General features: G+C 35.6%; 2 protein-coding genes across 3 annotated transcripts in view; one reads left to right on the top strand and one right to left on the bottom strand.

Annotated features, from left to right (window-relative positions):
• LOC140742318 (serine/threonine-protein kinase Doa) overlaps positions 1 to 11,527 on the bottom strand; it is a 66,427-nt gene extending 54,900 nt beyond the window's left edge. Inside the window, exons 1-3 of one of the 2 annotated variants that reach the window (XM_073073210.1) lie at positions 11,368 to 11,520; positions 10,797 to 10,836; positions 9,199 to 9,338 (exon numbers count right to left, since the gene is read on the bottom strand). In XM_073073210.1, coding sequence (XP_072929311.1) covers positions 9,199 to 9,338; positions 10,797 to 10,799 — 143 coding nt within the window. In that variant the 5' untranslated portion in view covers positions 10,800 to 10,836; positions 11,368 to 11,520. Of the gene's footprint in view, positions 1 to 9,198; positions 9,339 to 10,796; positions 10,837 to 11,367 lie in introns of both variants that reach the window. The other variant, XM_073073209.1, reaches the window with a different exon arrangement.
• Positions 11,528 to 14,252: 2,725 nt separating this feature from the next.
• The window catches only part of LOC140742325 (progestin and adipoQ receptor family member 4), a 132,934-nt gene continuing 124,718 nt past the window's right edge, over positions 14,253 to 22,468 (top strand). The window contains exon 1 of the mRNA XM_073073227.1: positions 14,253 to 14,934. Coding sequence (XP_072929328.1) covers positions 14,565 to 14,934 — 370 coding nt within the window. The 5' untranslated portion in view covers positions 14,253 to 14,564. The remainder of the gene's footprint in view (positions 14,935 to 22,468) is intronic.

Genomic DNA, 22,468 nt, shown 5'->3' on the forward strand with positions numbered 1-22,468 from the left:
AGAAAATCGGTTGACAAAAACTACAGATTTTTTTGTCTGCTTATTTAGCCGTTGACAACCCATTACTGTCCATAATCTATCGCGCTGGCCAAGTACAAATTAGTGGAATTCACAAACGCTTCAGAATTCTAATTTTGGAACTCTCAGGCGTGCAAGGTTTTGGTCACTTTGATGATGATGACTACAGATCATTATGATTTACCTTCACCGTTCAAAAGCAACTTATCCCTAATTAATCTCTAATACTCATCTTATTTTGAAAAACCCGTGGTGCGTGCCTGGGATTTGAACCCCGGACCCACGAATGAGATGCCAAGTTTCAAACCACTAGGCTAATTAATATATAGAGATGTTTCTGATCGACAAAATCTTTCTGATATCGTCGATAATTTTATAAAGTTGTTATTGGACCACCCAATCAACGAAAATATACTAACAAAAAAAATCCCCTACACTTTATTACGTACGAATATATTCAAGTCTCTCTATCAACATACAATTTGGCACCGAATAATAATCTAATATTAGAAAAGTATGTACCAAGTGACAAGATTTATTTATGCCCGAGATAGAACTCCCAGTCTTTGTCTCGGTCATTAACTAGCCGACAATGAAACACTAAGAATTTACATCACGAATATACCGTAGCAACTGATTAAAACTACTACAGGATTGAGGGATGCATATAGGTCCTTTGTCTATTTCGCACCAATCTGCCCTATGAATAAGGGTGTGATATAAGATATAGATACGTGCTATGATGTTATAATACGGCGAAGTAAAATCTCATAAATACGGTCTTTTGAAAAGAATGAAAGTCGTTCTTCCATTTTACTAACACTATGCCTAATACGATTAACACCAGTATGATTTATTATAATTATTGACGGTAGTGGGTCATTACGCTCATCTATTCTTGCTTATGCTAGAAACGACAAGAGTGACCAACTTCTTATGGAATAGGTTCTACCTTAATCTGATCATAGGTGCGTTGCGGTATGCATCTAGTCCTCAGAAATAGCCTGAGATTGTTATAATTCGTTGAGAAATAACTTTATTTCTATTCAGGATTGTTCGCTACCTCTATTATATAAGTTTTCTATTTATATTTGAACCTGACGATAAAGCAGACGTGCTACCTGATGGAAAGTAGTCAACGTCGCCTATGGACATTTGCAACACCAGAGGAGTCGCCAATGCATCGCCGGCTTTGAAGGAGAGCTCTTTTTGCACTTTTTTTGAAGAGCCCCATGTCATAGCGCTCCGGGAACACAATAAAGTTCTTAAAATGCATGTATTATCAACATTTTTTTACAATATTCTTGACATATCACTCACCTCGTTAAGAAATTAATGTTTCCGTGTAAACTGACACACAGTTATATCTTTATAAACTGTACTTCCTTACATGCAGTGGTTACCCAATTTAAGACCGTGCTCATTTGTTAAAATTACCATATTTTTTGTCAGGCACTTAATCAGACGATGACGAGAAACGTGCGCTGTACTTCATTGCGACATACGCACTTTTGACAACGCATTAAAATCAATAATAGAGTACCTACTCAACAAGTAAATTAGTTGTATTCCTAATGTACGAAGGCACTCAGAACACGAAATCTTTTGTAGCGAGTAGAAAGCGTTAAAATGACAGGCAATCTTAGTAGTTTCCATTGTCTAAAATCTTGATACATTAGTAGGCAGATGCGTGAGTTGTAATGAATGCGAAGTATAATCCTAATGAGACACGCAAGACGGCGCATCAGACGAACGGCGGCGACGTGTCTGAGGAGACCCTGATGATACCCTCGCAACACGACGAGGCCGATCCGATGGGCCATTGTCGAAACAGCAGGATATGAAGAACGACCTCGCTGCCGTAATCCAATACATTAGGACGGGAGTAGGAAACCATTTTCTTTAATGAATGTCGCCTTGTGCTCTGTCAAAATACACTGACAAAAAATATCATATATAATCTTTTGTTTGGCCTCTTCCAACCACTTATAGCCAAATCATGACTTCCTAAACGATAAATTAGTCTCATCATCATTACTACAACTAAAATGTATCATCATTCAAATTTATCCATCAGTCCCCCTTGTTACGCACGATTGTATCACAACAACAAGGTTTTTGGAAATGGTATAGAGCTGAAAGTAATAATTAAAAATAAATATTATATACCATTTCTACGACTGTTTCAGAGCTAAATGACAGTATCAGCAAAACGACTTTGCAAAGAGTACTGGCCGCCCTCTAAGTAGGTAGACTGACACGTCAAGGCAGGTAACAGTGTTGCCAGCTGTGGACTGTAAAAGGCTGATAGATAAACGGATAAATAACTGACTTATAGCATCGACAGTCAAACAGTTCGTTGACTGGCAGTGCGGTTGTGCAGTGCCGATACGACAACAAAGCGTCGCGTGTCGCAATCTAAAGTTTAAAGCCCAGATGCCTGGTCGCGGATAGTCATGTTTGTAATTCGCAAAAAGCTCGGCGTGGGTCGCGGCTGCACCTACTGCACTTCTAGTTTTACTGTGTCAAGAACAACGCCTCTCGCCCCCACCCCGCGCGCCCCGCCCGCCACATTTTGTCACCTGGACGCAAAAACTACCATAATACTGCTTTAAACCAACTTTGCCTAAAGCACTTTGCGCAGAAATCTATCGTACCTTCATTCGATCTTGTTTGGTCAAACATTTGATAAACGTTTGTCACATATTCGAATGATTCTTGATCTTAGTAAATAAGTAATAAATTATTAACATACATAATACCTACTTTAGATACTCCATGTATAGTCCATTAATTTACAGACGACATTGTAACATAAGACATATACGAGTCCAAATTGTATTGAACCATCTTATCTACCATTTAAATCTTCTCATCCCGTTCTCACAGCAAGAGTCTAAGTCATAGTAAACTAAGATTGCCAAGAACGAATTGATAGGCTAAACACATCTTTAAGAACTCTCAGGCGTGTAGGTTTCTTTGCGATGTTTACTCCCATTATAGCAAGTGATCATTAACTTTGACACACTTTATTTAGCACATCAATGGTGCTGTACTAAAACCCCCCCGGTGGCCGTCCTCGGCGCTGCGTAGGGGACTCCGGGATCTCCAAAGGAACGCAACCGGAGTCCTCTTAGCGCGTTGCCCCGTCGGGCTCCGCCCAGGCGAGAGTGGTGCTCGCCACTCCGTCTGATGTGCACGACGACGGTATGCGACCACACATACCGCCGTCCTTCCCGGGTTCGCTGGCCGGGCGGTTCGAGCTCCCACTCTCGCCACCCGCAACCCCGAAGCCCCTTTTAGTCACCTCTTACGACAGGCAGGGGATACCGTAGCCCTATTCTGGTCCCGGAACTACAGGGACACCGCGCCGGTGGGAGTTATGTACGCCCGCGGCGAACATCAATGGTGCTAGAATTCGAAACTAGGACCACAAACAACTAGGGTACTATTGTAAGGTATAAATTGTGTAAAATATGGCCAGTAATCGTAGCAATTCTAAAAGCTCTTTGATTCAGTAATTGATCTCAATCTATCACGGACACCTACGCATGTAATCTTATAATACTTTTGCCAAGTTATCAAGCACCACTTGAAAGTCACACGTACTCGTTCCATTCTCCATACAGCTTGCACATTAGGCACATCAAAGTTCCATATGTGAATGAAAAGATGACGTGTTTCAGTTAACAAAAAACCAAAATGATACAGAACGCGTTCGCAGATAACATAAAGATTACTGTTTTAGTGTCTGACCTTCCGCAGGTCCTTGACACACAATCATTGCAAAAGACAAGAGAATTAAAACATATCGGCACGTATGTTTAATGGTACCGAACAAGAAAAATGTGCATGTCTCGGCCGAAAGATATGTACGTGATTATCTGTTGAATTATATATTTAGGTTCCACCGTTGATTGTTGTAATTTACAGTTAGGCTTTGCCCGTATCCTTGAGTCACACTCGAGACATGCGATTAAAGAAAACATTTTCATGACACGTACGCAATTTGCAGACAACCTGCAATTTACCGTCGTCGGCCCTTTGTGTGAACATCAATTTACAATGCGGTGCCTTGAATATATTAAATCCGTACTAATATTATAAATGAGACTATAACATCTGTCAGTACGTTACGATTTATGGCCAAAACATGAACCAATTTCCGAAACGGACAGCTATTATGATCGTATGTGGTTTTCGTTATTCCACAGCGTAATTCTAGAGTTAGATTTTATACTTAAACAAAACATTTTATTATTATGTAATGCATTTAATGCAGCCAATGCTTTCAATTTAGTCGTACTAAAAAAATAAAAGAAAAATAAAATAAGTCATAATTTCTTATGCTCGTGCGACTGAAAACATTGCCAACAGCATTCAATTTGGGGTACCTCCGTGGCCACATATCACACTGACAGACGTTCGACAAGGAATAATGAAGTACGTACAATTTCCATACAAAATTAGTGGACGGCGAATGCGATTGCGACGCGGACACTGGCACGCCAGTGATGAAATACAAGAGGTCCGTCATGTTCCGAACAAAGGCCACTCCATAATAAAGTGTTCTATACAAAGGAAAAAAGGTTAAAAACGGGGAATGCGCAACAAAACTCGCTTCTGACGCGTCCAACCATACAAGCCCGACTTGCTTCTAGGCTCGAATGGAGCCATTTTGTTTCTTTTTTTGCAATCTTTTTCAAGCATAGCTGATATGCCATGGACACACACATAAACAAATACACGAACACCCAGACCCAGAAATCTAAATTCATCATTTAGATATCTGTCTGGCCGGGGATCGAACCCGGGATCATTTATTAATAAGATGAATATTTTATGATTGAAATGGTAAATGAGTATGCACTCCACCTAATATTAAATACATAGGGAGATTCATGGAGATTCAACTCATGAGATTCTATCTGAAGGTGATGCTCTGCAACTCTTGAGGACTAAGATTGTCACCTCATATGTAGGTCAATGATATATAAGTAATTGTTAAATTAACTTGAATATTCAATCACAAAAAAAACAGCAAGAACAAATCAACATAAGGTTCGAACGTAAGGTTACGTAGCACTTTTAATTTTAAACGTTTTAACGCCTTTTTAAAAGTAATGAGAAGCATAAAAAATCAGACAAGTGATAATTGCCTTAACTGTTTGATCTGGGCGCCACTGTCATTAATATCTTTTAAAGTTGCCCTAAGGGCGAACTCTTCGAAAGGTCGCCTGATAAATGTCTTTTAAAACAAAAAAATATATCATTTGAAACCAAATTCTATAACACATAAAGTAAAATAAATTTAATTAAAACGGTTAGTTTAGTAAATAGTTTAAAAGTCGTATAGGAGCAAAGACGTATATAGTATAAATTCAGCTGGATTACAGTATAAACTGCGTCCAATATACGCTTAATCCCATTTTAAAAATAAATTAAAAAAAATATCACTACACGAACCGCCTAAACAGAATCCTAATATAGTTTAATCATCAATGTGTTCTTACAAAGCCTTCAAATAAAATATAAATCTGCATAATCTGTAACCTTTCAATATAACATGACAAAGTTGTTACGAAAAACATATTCGATCTAAACCCATTAGCGATATGACAAAACGTTAATCGGACATCTATTGACATGTGTTAAGTAAGTATTCCTTTTTACAAGATTGTAGTCAGAAGATATGAATACATTGCAACAAGAAATAAAAGTCTAAGAATTTTCAAAATAATCCCTTTTTAAAATTTACATTATCTTTGTCTTTGCCAATTTTTATCTAATCCTATTGTTATTGCAGTGTTTGTGTAAACAAGTAGCTCAGGTGCTAATTTGTCCATAAAAACACTTGCAAATTGACACCTCTTGACGAGCCAAAATAATGCAGTGAAGTTGTATGTGGCAACTGCACAATATTGCTCAGTTTTCCCGCATCAGATGCAATATGGCTTCTTGCGTCGGTTGCGAATCCTTGACGTAAGCAGAAAATACCGAAAGCCGCTTAACTGATTCTAATTTTATATTCTTATATACTCACTATATTGATTTAAAGCCATTTACGTAATAATGTATTGTAAGTAGGTATATTGATCTACATTACGAAATGTGTTGTATAACGTTACCTATGCTTATTGTATTCAAAACACAATTACCTATGACTGTATTGCCATTATAATATAAATTAAAGTCGCGCCATGTCTAACCCTGATCGCAATTTTTTGCCTGTTTACATTTGCTCGGCTAAACGAGCAAAAAATGGTTCGATTGATTTGACACAGGCTTATAATCAGGCACAAGTAACAAATAGGACATACTTACATCATTTTACTGATCGTTAAGGAGATCTGACTAAAAAAAATAATCCGCGAACGCTGTGGTTAAATAAAGAATATTTGTCTAAGTTTGAAGTATGAAAATTACTACAAAAACTGTCAGTTCTACATTATGACTTATAAAACTTTCCCGACGCTGGACCGAAACGAAACTTATATCTTCTTTTTAAGTCTAAACCTCAATAGATGCTAAAATACCATTTATCTAAATTCGTCACGTAGTTTTTACTGATGACAGTGCGCAAGCAAACAGAATTACAAATAAACGAGTAATGTTATTCAACAACAAAAGATTTAAAAAATGAACCACAAACACACGAATATAAAAAGATATTATATTTCAGAGATCGCAAGAATGGAGCCAACGTCACCACGACTGACAATGGGTACATTAGCGTGTACAAACAGTACCAACACAACTCCCTTGATTTACCTTTTATTACTCAATTCACTGGAATCGAGCAGTGCCAATTGCAAGAACCAGCTGTAAAGAAATTCACACGAATCTTGTTTTTCCCGGTCCAATTATTAAAGATCTACTACATATCTTCGAGGTAAAATTGGTAAACCATGTATTTTCTCTGAAAAAGTCATGGTTAGGTAAACTGAACAACCACATAAGGTATTCCAAAATAATCCTTAGGAATGGCAACGGATCTGTTACCGACCTGGGATTGATTTCTATTCCCATTTGGTTCCGATAAATAATCAAAGATGTCCAAAGGACAATCTTATGTCAGTGTCAAGTTTATCCATGCCCTTTGTAATTTGAAATAAAATTATAATCGAGGGGAATTGTTTGTGAATCTCGCCACCAAAATTTTTATTCAAACCAAATTTTCAAAGATTTGCAAATTTCAAAGAAAGGAAGGTGGGATATTCTTCCAAAATTAATAATATAAATAAGTCTAAACGTCTGAAAGCGATAAAATGAATGAAACAAATTTCTTATTAAATAAATTAATATTATAATGTATTCAACTATGTTTAGCGGTAAAGTCTTGGCTACAGCAGCGAGCCTTTTGACCTCAGCGGACCGTAATTCGCGTATACCGTAATCTACACCTCCGTAATATTACTTGTTTAATATCGCAGTAATCAAACAAAAGGCATATAAGGTTGGAAATTTATGAACGTGCTAACGTTATTTCGTGAACTTCCACTCCATAACTGTCTTATAACGGGAAACTTATTACCAGAGGAGTGAAGAAAAATCATTGCCAAGTCACGAATATTTACTAGAATATTATTTTTTTTATAACGACGGATATTTTTTGCTTTTACATTTTTTTAAGTTAAGATTTAAATAAGTTGTATATTCATACGTCTGAGTAAGAAATTAATTGTTTATGGCGCCATCTATCGACGACAAGCGGCACTACTACGGCTTACACACACAGTCATGAGAAACTCACACTTGATGGCAAACGAAGCAGTTTAGTAACACGCCGCTAGATGTCGCTCTTTTCGGTTCCATGTGTAATAAGTATATGCTTGACCTCATGGGAGTAGAAAGCTCGCGCATGTGCTATTTGTCGAAGTCACACTTGCAACTGAGGGTCGTCTCCTAATCATCAGACAACATACGACCACAACAACCTCGCTATAAATAAAAGCTACATAGTGGATGGTTTACAAACTGTACAGAATTGTTCATGTAAGTAGATTGTCCTGGCCGGTATTCCTTAGGTAACACCTTAAAGCTACAGAGGTAAGCTTATATAATATTTTTACATAGGCAATTATTTAAAACATTAGCTGGATAACTACAAATGACCTTGATCCCAAAAAAAACTTATATCAGGCACAGATACAAATTACCTTGAAATAGGTTCAATGTCTATGGGTTTTCAACGCAAATTTTTACATGCTAATTGGCCACTACAGTTTCTTGATAAAAATTGAGTTTAATTCAATTGTATCGAGTTACAACAAAGAATCATTTTCTAAAACTTACTGAATATTATTTTATTAAATATTTACCAATACTGAATTTAACAACTTGTTGAGAACTTTGAAATAAACCTTTATTAAAGAAGAAGCTAAAATCACGACGTAATAAAAATAATTAATTGAAAATCGAAAAACAAACTTTCTAATCTTTAGAATTTTGTTTGAGCAATGTCGAATGGAATGACTATTTTATTTCGTTATTTTCAATAAATAAAATGTATTGTGATTTCACTGTGTGATTTTACAACAAAATAAATTTGTTGTAAAATTTAAAATAAATATTCATTTTAAAACCATTACCTATTATTTCAATCAAGAATTATTCTCAACTCTGATTTTATATGGAAATACATCTGGAAATCATCTTTTCGTGAACAAAATTAATGGAACATTTTCGATAACTCCTGAAATGCTATCTTAGGCTATTTCCTTATAACTATAGAAAATCATAATGTCTTACTAATGCGGTTATGACTATTCGTTTGGGTAATAGTGTACATATTGCATAAGCAAACTAGTGTTAAACCCAACCCATATTATCAATAACATTTAGTGGTATGTATCATTAATTAAAGAACCTTAGCTATCTTACAAAAATGAAATAAAGAAAATTTGTTGACAAACAAAGAATAGAAAGCCCAGAACCTGTTTTCTTACTTATTTCTATCTAGGATTTTTATGTATTAAGCACTAAATGTAATAAGGTACTTTATATTAATTACAATCTAGCCTATTCTAGGACCAATGATTAATTCTTTCATAACTTAAATTGCTAAATAATTGAAGAAAGCATCCTCTCACACTGCACTTCCTTTTTCTAACATTTAAAGGAGTAGATCCATTATTCTTGTGTTCTATCTAGGTAAATGTTATGAATAATATATCTTACCTGTCACGGTCCCGAGTCCTGCTCCTTTTCCTGTACGACCCCTCCCTGGAGCCGTCGTCCACACGTCGCCGCTTCGCCTCGTAGGACCGCGAGCGCGACCTCGAGTGCGACGAGTAGTGCTTCCTACGTGTGCGAGGCATCTGGAATCATGCACCACTGTGTTCACAACATACTCCTACAGATCAAGGTTATTTTAATGATGTACCATCACAATATGGCATTATTGTTAGCCAGTTGTGCAAATAATTGTCAATTCACAAAGAATAAACAATTGCGCACACTCGGCGATGAGGTTTTAATATAATGTTAAAAGCATCCAATGTTAACTTGTTATAGAATGAACATAAAACTTAATTTCTAGAAATCTAGAGACACATCATAACACCATTGCCAATAACAAGAGGAAATATCAACTCTCAAAATGTGGTAGGTATGACCTTCAATGACCAGTATGCTTGTGATGTAAATAATATAATGATAAAGCTATATTTTAATATGTGGCAATGAAAAACATTGAATGATATTTATAACCACTGATATATGTATTGAGAATTAATATTGGTTCTTAAAAATAGTTGTAAACAAAACAGCAATGATATAAGTTTTAAGTGATTTTAGTAGCTAAGTATTTGTACAGGAAGTATATTAATTTTATTATCATGTAGAAATAAATTGAATGTAAACCTATGGAACAACAAAATATTTCCTATTTGTCCATATTGTATCATTAATTCAGTATTGCTTTATTGCTGATAATGAATACCGATAGAATTTTATATATATTCATTTGGAACAAATTCAGAAAACCTTTAAATAAATTTCATAGGAATTATATTGACAATAAATTATAGATATTTCATTTTAATAATTCTAAAGAGATTTTTATCTTATTATTGTTGTGTTTAATATTGTATATAATATGTTTAATACTTTATACAATACAATATCAGCGCAAGGCACTGAAATTAGTTTCATCACAGTCAAAGTTATTGTAGAATATAAAAAGTTTAGTGAAGTTATATATAGAAGCTATTTACAAAAAGAGAAAAATAAGTGAGGGCACATAACATTTTTGTCACACCATTCAAAAAAAAAAAATTTCTTTACTAAAATATGACAAAATTTATTACCAATGCATAATGTCAATTTATGTGAATTGCAATTACATGAAATAGTAATTAACAGTTAATATGCAGTACTATGTAATTACATGTATCGTTTGTGTTATGCTCAGTGAAAGTGTTTTAATTGTTTCTGGGTGCTATGAAGAAATGCATTTATTTACAATAATTACACTATACTTCCAGAAAACAAGAATTATAGAATACGTATAGATGTTTGATCGAAACTTTCAAATACAAAGTAAACATGTTCTGATTGCATAACACGGGTTATTTTGATGAATACATGTGACATTGAGACTGTGACATTGTATTACCATACCAAATGTTTATCTGTAAACTGGGCAGAAGCTTGGTTATAGAAGCCATTCCACTGTACAACCACATGCAACAGCTCATGAAGTCTGCTGGTGTATCAACCATTCTTGGCAAGAATAGATAATCAAGTAGGAAAGTACTTCGCGTACTTCCACTTACCATAAAACGGATACCAAATCTCGTATCCAAGCAGTTAAGGCTGAAAAACATTAAACTTTTTAGACCGCTTGTACGCCAGGTCAGGGGGTTGAAGCTAGTTTATAAGTATAAACCTCATGCATTCAGATTATTGACAGTAAAGGTGTTACAGCCACTTCATACCGTGGGAAGTAGATATTTTACCAATATATCACTTCAATTAGTCACATACAACCATAGTTCTGTTCTTATTTACTCATAACATAATATCAAACTAAAGATAACGGCGTAGATCAAAATAGTGCTGTCAAATAAAACTAACCGTGAGAGTATATACTAGTCAGCTGTATATGAATGCATAAATCGACTAGTTTTCGACTAATAACTACAAAATGCTACTTATTAACACTATTAATCAAATCAAGGACATCACAAAATAAAGTAACAAGTATTTCTACTATTTTCCATAATGCCAAAACGATAGATGTCACTAAGTTATTTACATGCTGACGCCATATTCATTCTACTTCTCAATGGAGCCCTAGGTACGCCACTCATTACTAAGATTTTGCAATATAAAGCTGACACTTACCCTCAATTCACGTAAATATTTCAATTTACACCAAAGTAGTTGAGTAAAATTTGTTAGGCAATTCCAAGTTCGTGATGCAGAACCCTGAAGAATGCTTCTTCGCAATAAAGGCCCGAACATCGATCCGAACGCAAGACAGTCAGACAAGACAGTCTCGTTGGTTGGTTGCACTGCTATAGCGTAAGTTTCTTTCAAGTTTCATACAGCAACTTATAAAACTTTTGATATTTACCTGGCAAAACAATAGAAAAAAATAGGTCTAATATATTTTTTTTGAGATTTTATAATACCTTTAACATTTTTTGTAATATATTCTGAACTATTCTAAAACAATATTTATTTAATAAGTATGTCAATTACCGGATATCATGGCGCCATCTTGTATGTCCTTCATAACACCAACATAAGAAAATATGGATGCGTTCACGATTTCGGATAATGTTGTAATAAAAATAGTGTAAAACAAAAACCAGTTAAAAGTATTATGTAACTGTTAAATAAAGCAAATCACATTTATTATGTATAATTGAAATCTGTAAGTATTAATGTTAAGCTGGTAACGTAATTAATATCTATAACTTTTGCGAAGTTTTGGCGCCAAAAGTTAATAAATAAATAATTTGTTATGGACTGTATATTATTTGTCCTCTGAGATGTTAATTCAGTTTTTTCTTTATGTTTCTATATTCCATTAATCTAATATTATATACAGCCTTCCTCAGAGCCTATATTTACTATTAAATTTTTTGTTATAAAATTATCATGTCGCAAGTGCAAATATAGTGGTGCCATCTATGTTCCTAATTTAAAAACTAAGTTTCGTAAAACATTTACAGATGTCACTGTAATACATTTCTCTTAAAAAATGTTTAAAATAAGAATGTAACACAAATATCGTAAATATCTATAATAAATTAGGTTAATGATTATTGTAATAATTAAATAATTGACTCCCAGATGGCGTCCGAAATCCTGCTATCTTTCTCGCTCAATATTATTTGCATTTTCGTTCCAATCATTACAGTAAGTTCAGAAGTTCTTTGAAATAATCAGGTAGTGGTAGATAGAATTAATTATTGTAAAAAACATTATTTTTATACTACAAACTTAATACAGGATGCTAATTTCATGACCCGTAAATTAAAACATTCTATCTTGGATTGATAGTCTCTCTAAACTCTGTAACTTATATTGTTTTTAGAAAAGTGTTGAAGTTGATCGCATAATTTCTGTATCAATCTATATTGTAATCAAAATACAACATTTGTCGCTGGTCATTCATTAATTGTAGGAACTTGGTAATCGTAGTTAGGTAAGGCTTCAATGTTGCGGGCGGCAAGAGTGGGAGCTCGAACCGTCCAGTAAGCGACCCCGGGAAGGACAGCGGTATGTGTGGTCGCATACCGTCGTAAAAACCAGATGGTTTGGGAGGGGCGAAAACTGCTCTCCCAGGGCAGAGCCCGATCGGAGCATCGCGCTTGGAGGACTCCGGTTGTGTTCCGTCGGAGATGCCGGACTTCTCCAACAAGCGATGAGGACGGCCACCGGGGGAGTTTTAGTGCGGTAAAAATCCTACATAACTCGACGTCGTTCCCACGTCGTCGGGTATCTTTTGAAGGTTTCCCCCTCGTTAAAAAAAAAGGTAAAGCTTCAATACTAATTGGAGCTGATGGACCTAGATGTTTGTAATACTTGCTATTAGTAATTAGATGTACTTACCTTAAACCTTGAACAATAATTCTAATTCTAATACCTACTTTATAACACGCAGATATGAAGACACGCAGAACTCTGCATGATACATAATATCATGCAGAGTTTGAAGTCAGAGGAATATAAAAGTATACTTACATTTATAAGAGTTTACGTAAATATAGTAGTGGAAGTTGAATTAATTTAATCTTATCATTTACATTGCTTATTGGATATCACTAAAATGCCACTTCCTAGTTGTCCGTGCGATAATCCCTTCTCACACAACGGTTAATAGACAGATATAAGTATATAATTTTATCCGTAATTTTTGTCACAGCACATTTGAATAATGGTTTACATTGAGTCGCACTCGCCAACTTAACTCATTAATACAGTGTGTAGTTTTCAGTTTTGTAAGATAAATAAAACTACAGAGAGATAATAATTATCTTATTATCTTAAACTCTGCTATCAGTGATAAGGAATTACTTACTAAAATAGCTAGTTTTAAGATTAATTTTATCTCGGTACCTTTAAAATGTAGTATTTATTTGTAGATATTATAAACAATGAGTCTTATATCAATTCCAAAAAAAAATATTAATTTTATTATTAAAAAATACCAATTAGCATAGCATACACGGAACACACACAAGTACACACGATACAAATCATACCGAATTTGAAGTCGGTACAACAAAAATCTCGGAAGTCCTTGTATTATTGTACGATATTAAATGCCTGCAAAAATTGTGCTATGTGATTTGATACAATTAAATCGATATAACATACAAAGTTCAGATTCGCTCCATTAACGAAATTTAGTAACGGAGCTCAAAGTCACCCTCAATTGTAAATTGGGTTTCAATGTAATGCCTCGAAAACGGTGTTATACCTTTTTTACGGAATCTCAGATGCTTATAAAAGTTATTTAAGAAATAATTGGTAAGTTAGTCCTCAAAGCTTTTTGGTTGAATTACGCGCAAGGATCATAAAAGTGAATGGCAGCGTCTTGGCGTACCACACATGAAAGTGAACAACGGTTACAACGCTGAGATCGAAAGTGTGGTTACACAAACGGTAGGGTCGACGATTGTCAAAACGGGAGGGAGCCGTCCTGGCGGGAATCAGCTGATCGGGATTGCGCAGTGCGCAAATCTACGGGGCGAGGGGCGGCCGGGGCGCCGAGCCGGGGTGTGCGGCGCGCCCGGCCAGTCGCGCGCCTCCGCGGCCCGCCCCTAGCCCGAGCCCGACCGCGCCGACCGTACCGAGGCGCGGGCCGCGCGGTCGCACCGACCTCGCAACTCTAAAAACCACCGTGCTGAAAGAAAACTCTCTCGCATCCTCCTCCACGCGCCACCACGCGCCCGGTCAATGCTGTAACTGTGATATTTGTACAAACCGACCGGAAGATCCCGGGCCATGCGGTTGCGGATTAGTTCGCCCCTCGATTCGCAGACTCCCGCTCTTCCGTGTCCCGAACATATCGCCGGCGTGCTGTTATGAGAGCCGCCGAGAGCGTACCTGATACGTGTACAAAAATGTTCGACATGTCAATTCAGGAAGTGAACGGCAAGGGGCCCAAGAAGAGGAAAAAGTCGTTGGAGCGCGTCTGTGATAATGAGGGGTCGCTTGCCGAGTCGAATACTAGTGAGACAGAAGAGCGGGAAGGTAAGAATGGGGTCGGGCCGGATTCCCCGAGGAGCGAGAGCGGCGCGAGGGTCGTGGAGCTGCTCCACTGGCGGGACATGCCGCAGCATCTGCAGTTCAACCCCTACGTGCTGACGGGCTACCGGCCGCTTCAGGACTGGGTGGGCTGTGTTGGCAGCCTGTTCTACTTCCACAATGAGACAATTAATATTCTGACACATGGTAAGTCATATAAATATGTAACATTCATTAATAAAGCTCCAGATATTATGTGGCATATTCCTATAAATATTCTTAAAATTGAAATCCAAGTATCTTACAGAGATTACACATTAATTGAAGTTAAATTATTTAATTTAGTCAGTTTAGTTAAAATATTCAAATAATAAAACCGCTAATTGTTGTAAACTTACTTATAAGTTTTCTTTGTGTTACCTAACTGTACTGTTACGAAATTTTTACATCAAAATACGTAAAACCAAAAAGATACTTATACAACAAAGGAACTTATTTATCCTAATGCGTAACTTTTGCAGTACATTTCATGAAACAAAGCTGGCAGATAAGTACGAGTACTATGTGACTGATTTATTTTTAATGTAACTTTAATATTTAATCAGACGATAAAGTAAATAAAGACCACGCATAAAGTCATTCTTTTTGTTGGAGAAATTGAAGAAATCTGCAAAATTATTGCTACGCTCGTAGCAATAAATTCGTAAAATTCTGAATACAGAACAGCGCACAATACTCGTAGCGCTACGAGAACGTAGCCCAGTCGCTACGGCAGTCACAAGTATTCATCTACATTTCACTTTGCATATAGTTAGAGTGGTAACCATGGCGGTTCGTTTTCAGGGCGTCCTCGATACGATTCCCCGTCGGGAAACATTTGTCTATCTGTAGACATGCCACATTAACAATAATTTTCAAATTAACTATAGAAAAATCAATTTATTGTTAATGTCTCCATCCTATTTAACTAATACAAGTTGTATAGAAAAAGTTCAATGAAAAAATATTTCAAAAGGTAAAGTGAAAAGTACCAATTTTCATTTGTTCATTGTTTTCATTTGTTTCATTTGTACTTAATTTTAATTTATTCATACTAATTTCATTGTCAGTACAAATGTTTAATGTAATGTCAAGAATCTATAAAATATCGTATCTAGGACCACTTTTTATTGATCAAAACTAATTTGGGCCGATAACTTTGACAAGTCTACAAATTAACCTTAAATTAGTCAGAGTCAGTTCAATGTTAGACTTTTTATTATATTCCATAAAAATATTTATTAACTACATATTTATTTACGAATATAATCCAATAAATAAATAATCTTTTATCCATCCAATAAAATAGAAAAGACAACGCATACCTAAACTAAATGAATGAATATTTGTTGTTACGAAAGAAATGTAAGTATGTTTTTCTTGTAAGGTTGCTAAGTTGCACCTAATCTGTTTTACCATCTTGTCATTCTCGTAAAGTAGAACTGTTATTTCTTATGACAGACAGACATGCAGTATGATAATTGTTGATTCCACATCGCTTCCATTAAGTGTCACCCTTCCAATACCAGAAACCAACAACGCGAACATAATTGGGACAAATAAGTGTTCCTTTTGTTATTTTATAGCCTAACTTTGCACATAAAGTTCAACTACCGTTTCTAACCATTTCAAAACTCGATAGTCTCTCGACAACTTATTCAGAATGCTATCAAAGTAGGTACCGATAAGTCCGTAATAAGCGGCTTTTATATTTGTTGAGTAAACCATAAATCACGCAACAAATTTGTCGTGATTATCATCAAGTACACTGCCCTAGTTCGTGCTATTTAATAATGTAACAAAAGTGAAAGGTCATAAATAAGTTTAAAATAAATATTGTTTACTGGTAATCCAATATTTTGTGATATCAAACTTGTTTGAAATAAGAGGTCTTGATTTTTTAAATAATATAGATGTAGCAGGGAGCATCCAGTCCTGATATTTGATGGTAAGTGGCGATTGCCGCCCACAGACGTCTATAATCAATCCGAGATATGATTAATGTTGACTTGAGGACTACTCGTATCAGTGTATTTCCCTTACCATATTTTAAACAGGAAATAGTAGTGCTTACCTTACCACTATCACTATTTGGCATTAATATGTGTAACGGCGTTGCTTCCTAAGTCAAACCACAAAAGACCACCTTAAAATCTGTGAGTGAATTTCAATTTTCAGTTACTTTGATATAATGTGTTTGCACGTGTGTCTTCTTGTTCGATAGTTCTGTGTAAGTATGCAATATGCCCCGAAGCATTAAATCATGCGCTGGTCAATTGTAAAGTGTGATTAATTGTGTGAAAATCCCACTCCAATCTTCGTTTAAAAGGACGATTTTATCTGCAGCAGATTTTACCACGTCGCCAAAATAGTATACCTCGATGAAGCCCGATTTCTGTGTGGTACGTCTGACGGGAGAGCTATTCAGATGCAACGTACGCGATGAAGCGCGAAGGAGCACACGACATTTTCTAGAATGCATGTCCTTTTATCTTTCAAACTGTGTTTCATCGTTGGATTCACGTGGAAATATAGGGCAAATAAAATGGGTATGTTTTTTTTGTTTACGAGGGGGAAATCTTCAAAAGGTACCCTATGCCGTGGGAGCGACACGGGGTTATGTGGGATTCTTACCACACTAAACCCCCCCCCCCCCCCCGCTGATAGATATACATACTTAGAAGACTTTTTAATGATGGACCATGTGCGTGGTTCGTCTAGGTCGCCGTAACCGTAGCTTTAAATGAGGGTGAAATTCCACTGCTTTCTATGAAAAAAAAAACCCTTTAACATCTACGGTATATCTGCCACTGAATACCGTAACTAACTTAATGACTGTCATAAAGAAATGAATGAAATTATTCTTTAAAAAGAATCTCAATTTCATCTCTATAAATGTGAGAGTTGGTTTAATCTTGTAAATCTCCGTAGGAATCGAGATGATTGCGAAGTGGACGACTAGATCGGTTGTCATTTAATAACTAACGAATAGAGTCGATATTCATACAGTTACAGAACCTCAAATAAAAATAAATTGCGAATAGCCATGTGCGAATTGATTTGACACACCTTTTTTAGAACATACTTACCTGTACACCTATTTCTGCCTCGTAACAGCAGTGTTAAGCGCTGGTGTATTCTGGTTTGAAGGGCCTGGTAAGGGATACATACTTTTCCAAGGCGTTTCAGCTTAGTCCTCAGGGATAACGGGATCTCAGGTACAAATATCTAATCCTATCTGGGGTTAATTGCAGATGTCTATGGGCGGCAGTAATCACTTGCCATTAGGTGGACTGCATGCTCGTCTGCTTTTTTTTTAAAAAAATATGCGTCTAGGTTTCCTCACATTTTTCCTTCAACGTCAATACGTCAACGTCATAGCATATCATAATTAATTTCTGACACGCATTTGAAAATCAGAGATTTTGGGAATTCGAACAGTCGGACCCTCGAACCTCGATTGAGAAGCCAAGTTAAAAACTCTAGGCTCTCACTGCCTCTTTGAAGTCATTACAAGTTATCAATACCTTAAACAAAAAAATACGTGTGGCACTCGGAGACTGCCGCGGTAAAGCTATTGCATAGCATTTTTTATGCTATGAAAACGCTCAGAAGGAATTCCAGAAATACAATATATTCTTCCATAATCATCAACATTTACATTAATACAATATCTTTATCCACTATTTTATCATATCTCCATTATATAAGACATTGCAAATATCAGCTGACATTTCATAACTCCAAGCAAGACTGAACATTCTAAAATATAAAATAGAAAAGTATTTAATAAGTGACATAAAGTATTAACAACCAGCAATATAAATGGATCAATGCGATGTGCCTGTGACATTTGGCCGAATGTTACAGGTACATCGCATTTTTCATTAATAAATGCACTTTGTTTATTCATATTTAAAACACTTTGTACACAAATTATTTGTACCATAAATCATAATGGCGTTTTGATTTTGTGCTGTCAAGTCTGTCAGTTGTAATTGTACGTTTAAAAATAACAAACACTCTTTTACGTTATTTTATCAATCTAGAATTCAACATAGCTTATGTTGATAAAACATATTATTTGGATAATATGGTAATATAATTTTGAATTTTATAATGGGAATATAAAATATACTTCACGCAATTTTAAGATTTCTGCTCAAGTTGTTCAAGTTGACGAATTAAGGTTATCAAATAAAATAATAAGGAATGTAAAATAATACTTTATTCAATTATATCCATATTTTTCTATTGACAGTCAACAACTCGGTTGCCTGGAGACTTGATATCCAACAGTCCTCCACCGCTATTTTCACTTACACCACCAGGGGCGCCGGCAGCATTTGGTCAAGGTGACGGCGCACCAGTATGCCATTTTCAGTTCTGACTTCATAATGGAGTCTACCTAATCTTCGGATGACGACTCCGAACTCCGAAATCACCTTGTCCGAACTCCTGCGTTGGCGGTGCATTGTAATGTAATCTGGATAGTGGGGCGGATTTCTTAAATAAGGCATGCATATAGGTTCTTACCTCTCTGCCGAACATTAACTGATAAGGTGATAACTCTTTTGTATTAGGTGTATGTCTCAAGCGTGCCTTGACAGTTAACAGTTTATCAAATAAACTTCCGCTCTTGTTGATATAAAAGAACATTCAGGTATTAGCCGATTATTTTCTTTTTGTACATTCAAAAATTTAAATTTTAGCTTTGTATATATTTCTTCAAATTCGTACCTGTATTTTATTTCCTCTTCTAAATTTTCTTCTTCTGTAAGCCATTCAATTTTTTCTTGAATCGCGTAGAATTTGTTCAAATTTTCTTGTAAAGAATTCAGTCGTATATTTATTTCTTCAATGTCAATTTTTTCTATTCCCGAAATGTAATTTTCGGTTCGTTTCATTAACCCACGTAATGTGGCTCGTATTTCCTTATTGTTTTTTAGTTCATTCGACATCTCGTCGCCAATATCAAATAAAATAATAAGGAATGTAAAATAATACTTTATTCAATTATATCCATATTTTTCTATTGACAGTCAACAACTCGGTTGCCTGGAGACTTGATAGTTGGATATCAAGTCTCCAGGCAACCGAGTTGTTGAAAGGTGTTACTTATTTTCGTTACGGAATTTCTCGATTCGGTCGCCGCGCTCAAAGCCCGCGATAAAAGCTATGCAATAGCTTAAAAATACGCTCATTTTTCAAAGCTTGAGTACATCAAGATATTTCAAAATCATCTTGGTTTAAGTTATCGAATACCCTGGCATCAGACTAACGCTTATCCTTTAGAAACTTTGTGCGAATAATCCTAGCAAAAACAACTACCCTTACCTTCGAACTTAAAACTTGTTGAATAGCTCCGACGACCCTTAATCTTCTGAGTCTCGATCCAGATGATCTTAAAATAAACATACGATAGTAACTGGCTCCCATTTTGAACACCGTTTGCATAAAGCAGGGTACTGACTGAGCACTTTCGTGTAACTAAATTATTCAGCATTCGTAATGCGTAACACTAGCAAGGTGCTGATCGGAGTGACATTTAGTTGTACCACAACTACGTAGACCCTGTCACTTACACTTGCGACGTAACAATGGCTATTTGCGGACATTTCTACCAGGCCGCATATAGAACAGGACTATTTCTTGACACGTTTCTACTATTAAGGTTTAGGATATAATGCTAAGAAAGCATGGCCTTCACTTTAGAGAAAATATGTAATAGTTGCTATAAGGCATATCTATGACGGTGGTTCCATCATCACCTCTAAATAAGTATCTATATCCTATTGGTCTTTCAATGTGCATTGTTTGTTTTTATATTATAAATGTTGTTATTTGGTGTTATATTATAAATGATGCGTACTACTTACTCCCTTCATTATTCCTCCTACTGCTTTGAACACCTACAGCGAGACGAGTTCAGGCTATAGTCCACCGCACTGGCCAAGTCCAAATTGGCAGACTTCACACACCTTTGAGAACTTGTTTAACAAATGTCATTGGAGTAGGCGTGTAATCTCACAGTTACATGTTCTACTCAGTTCGATATAGTAATACTCTTTTAAGAGCTATTATAAAGCGAACATGCAGTCTGTATTCACCTTAACATTCGATGGCTACCTAAAGTTTCCGATTTCAATTCGAGAGTCGATTAAGCAAATCTAGTTCCATCCAGTTTGGGTAGAATATAGTTCAGCTCTCGATAAATTAAACGTACACTGAAACTTGTTGATTCTGAAAAACGTATTCAATGCTTTCGAGATTGTCTTTTATGGGTAACTTGATTTTTAAATATAAATTTCTGTGAATTTCTTTGCCTATATACTGATATAGAAAATTCTATACTGAGGAAATGATATAGGCAAACTGCAGTATGTAAGGTACTTACAAAAAAAAATGTAATAATTATGGTGGCCATTGACACTCACATGACTGAATGAAAATAGGAAAGGAATTTGCTCAAAATTTCCCACACATTCATTGCTACTTCTGAAGACTAAGATAAACCGATTCAAGAATATGTTTACTACTTTACAAAAGTAATGTACCCAATTTAAGCAATCAATACACAACAAATCAAATCATTTATTTGCAAGAACATAGTATATTTTACAAGGATCTTAAATTTATAACAATCATCTTATGTTCTACCACATTGGGCGTGCAAAATTTATGTATCTTGTTCATTATTACATGGCAAAGTCAAATATATATGTCATACAGGAATCCTCAAAATTATAATTACATAATTAATTACCATCAGCTTTTCTGCACCCGAAATAGTCAGACTGTCAGAGGCTAACGTAGTAAAAGTAAAAACATTACGTTTTAGTTTTATCCATTAAATACCTGATGAATATCAAAACCAAATTAATGCCAAAAGACCAAAGGTTTCTGCTTAAAATACACATAAGTACATAAGCATTATAATTCCCACAACAAACCCGGCAAATAAGTAGTAGTAAACTGGGAGCAGGGGATGGAGATAACAAAGGATTGCAATAAGGGCGCTGAACAAACAGTATCCAGTGTCTACTTTAGGGTTTTTGGCGTAGGGTTGCCACGTCAACATTGTTTTATTACAATACGTAATGTTTAGAATTTCAAGTTTAAGTATTTCTGTAGTCATAAGCTAAGGCTTCAAAAAGGGAGAGTGCTTTCAACCGTTTATCAAATTTATAAATATGTTATTAGAGAGTAAACTAATAGGTAATTATATTGTGAATATTACAAATATTCACAATATAGGAGTGAATAATCATTCAATATAGGAGTGAAGTTTGTCATCAATGAAAATATTTTAAAATAAAACACATGCCTAAATATTATTTCTTATAATCCCTTTCAATTAATAATTTATTATTTTACTAATTTATGGAAACCTTTATGTGTTTTACATACATACTTCTAATTAAATACCTATTTACTCTTATTAAAATACAAAACCCTGCTTAATATAAAGAGCTGGAAAAGGAAATACTTAATGTAACTAAGTCACAATTTAGATGAATCTAACGACACCTTAAATGTTACAATCCGTCCAGCCATTATTTTTTTTATAATATAGAAGTAGCTGAGTAGCAGACGAGCATGCAGTCCACCTGATGGTAAGTGGCTACTGCCACCCATAGACATCTGTAATCAACCCCAGATAGAATTAGATATTTCTACCCGAGGTCGGCCACAGATGCGC

Source organism: Epargyreus clarus, unplaced genomic scaffold (genome assembly GCF_041222505.1).
Source record: "Epargyreus clarus isolate Ecla_fem2 unplaced genomic scaffold, WU_Ecla_fem_2.2 ptg000005l, whole genome shotgun sequence".
NCBI lineage: Eukaryota > Metazoa > Arthropoda > Insecta > Lepidoptera > Hesperiidae > Epargyreus > Epargyreus clarus.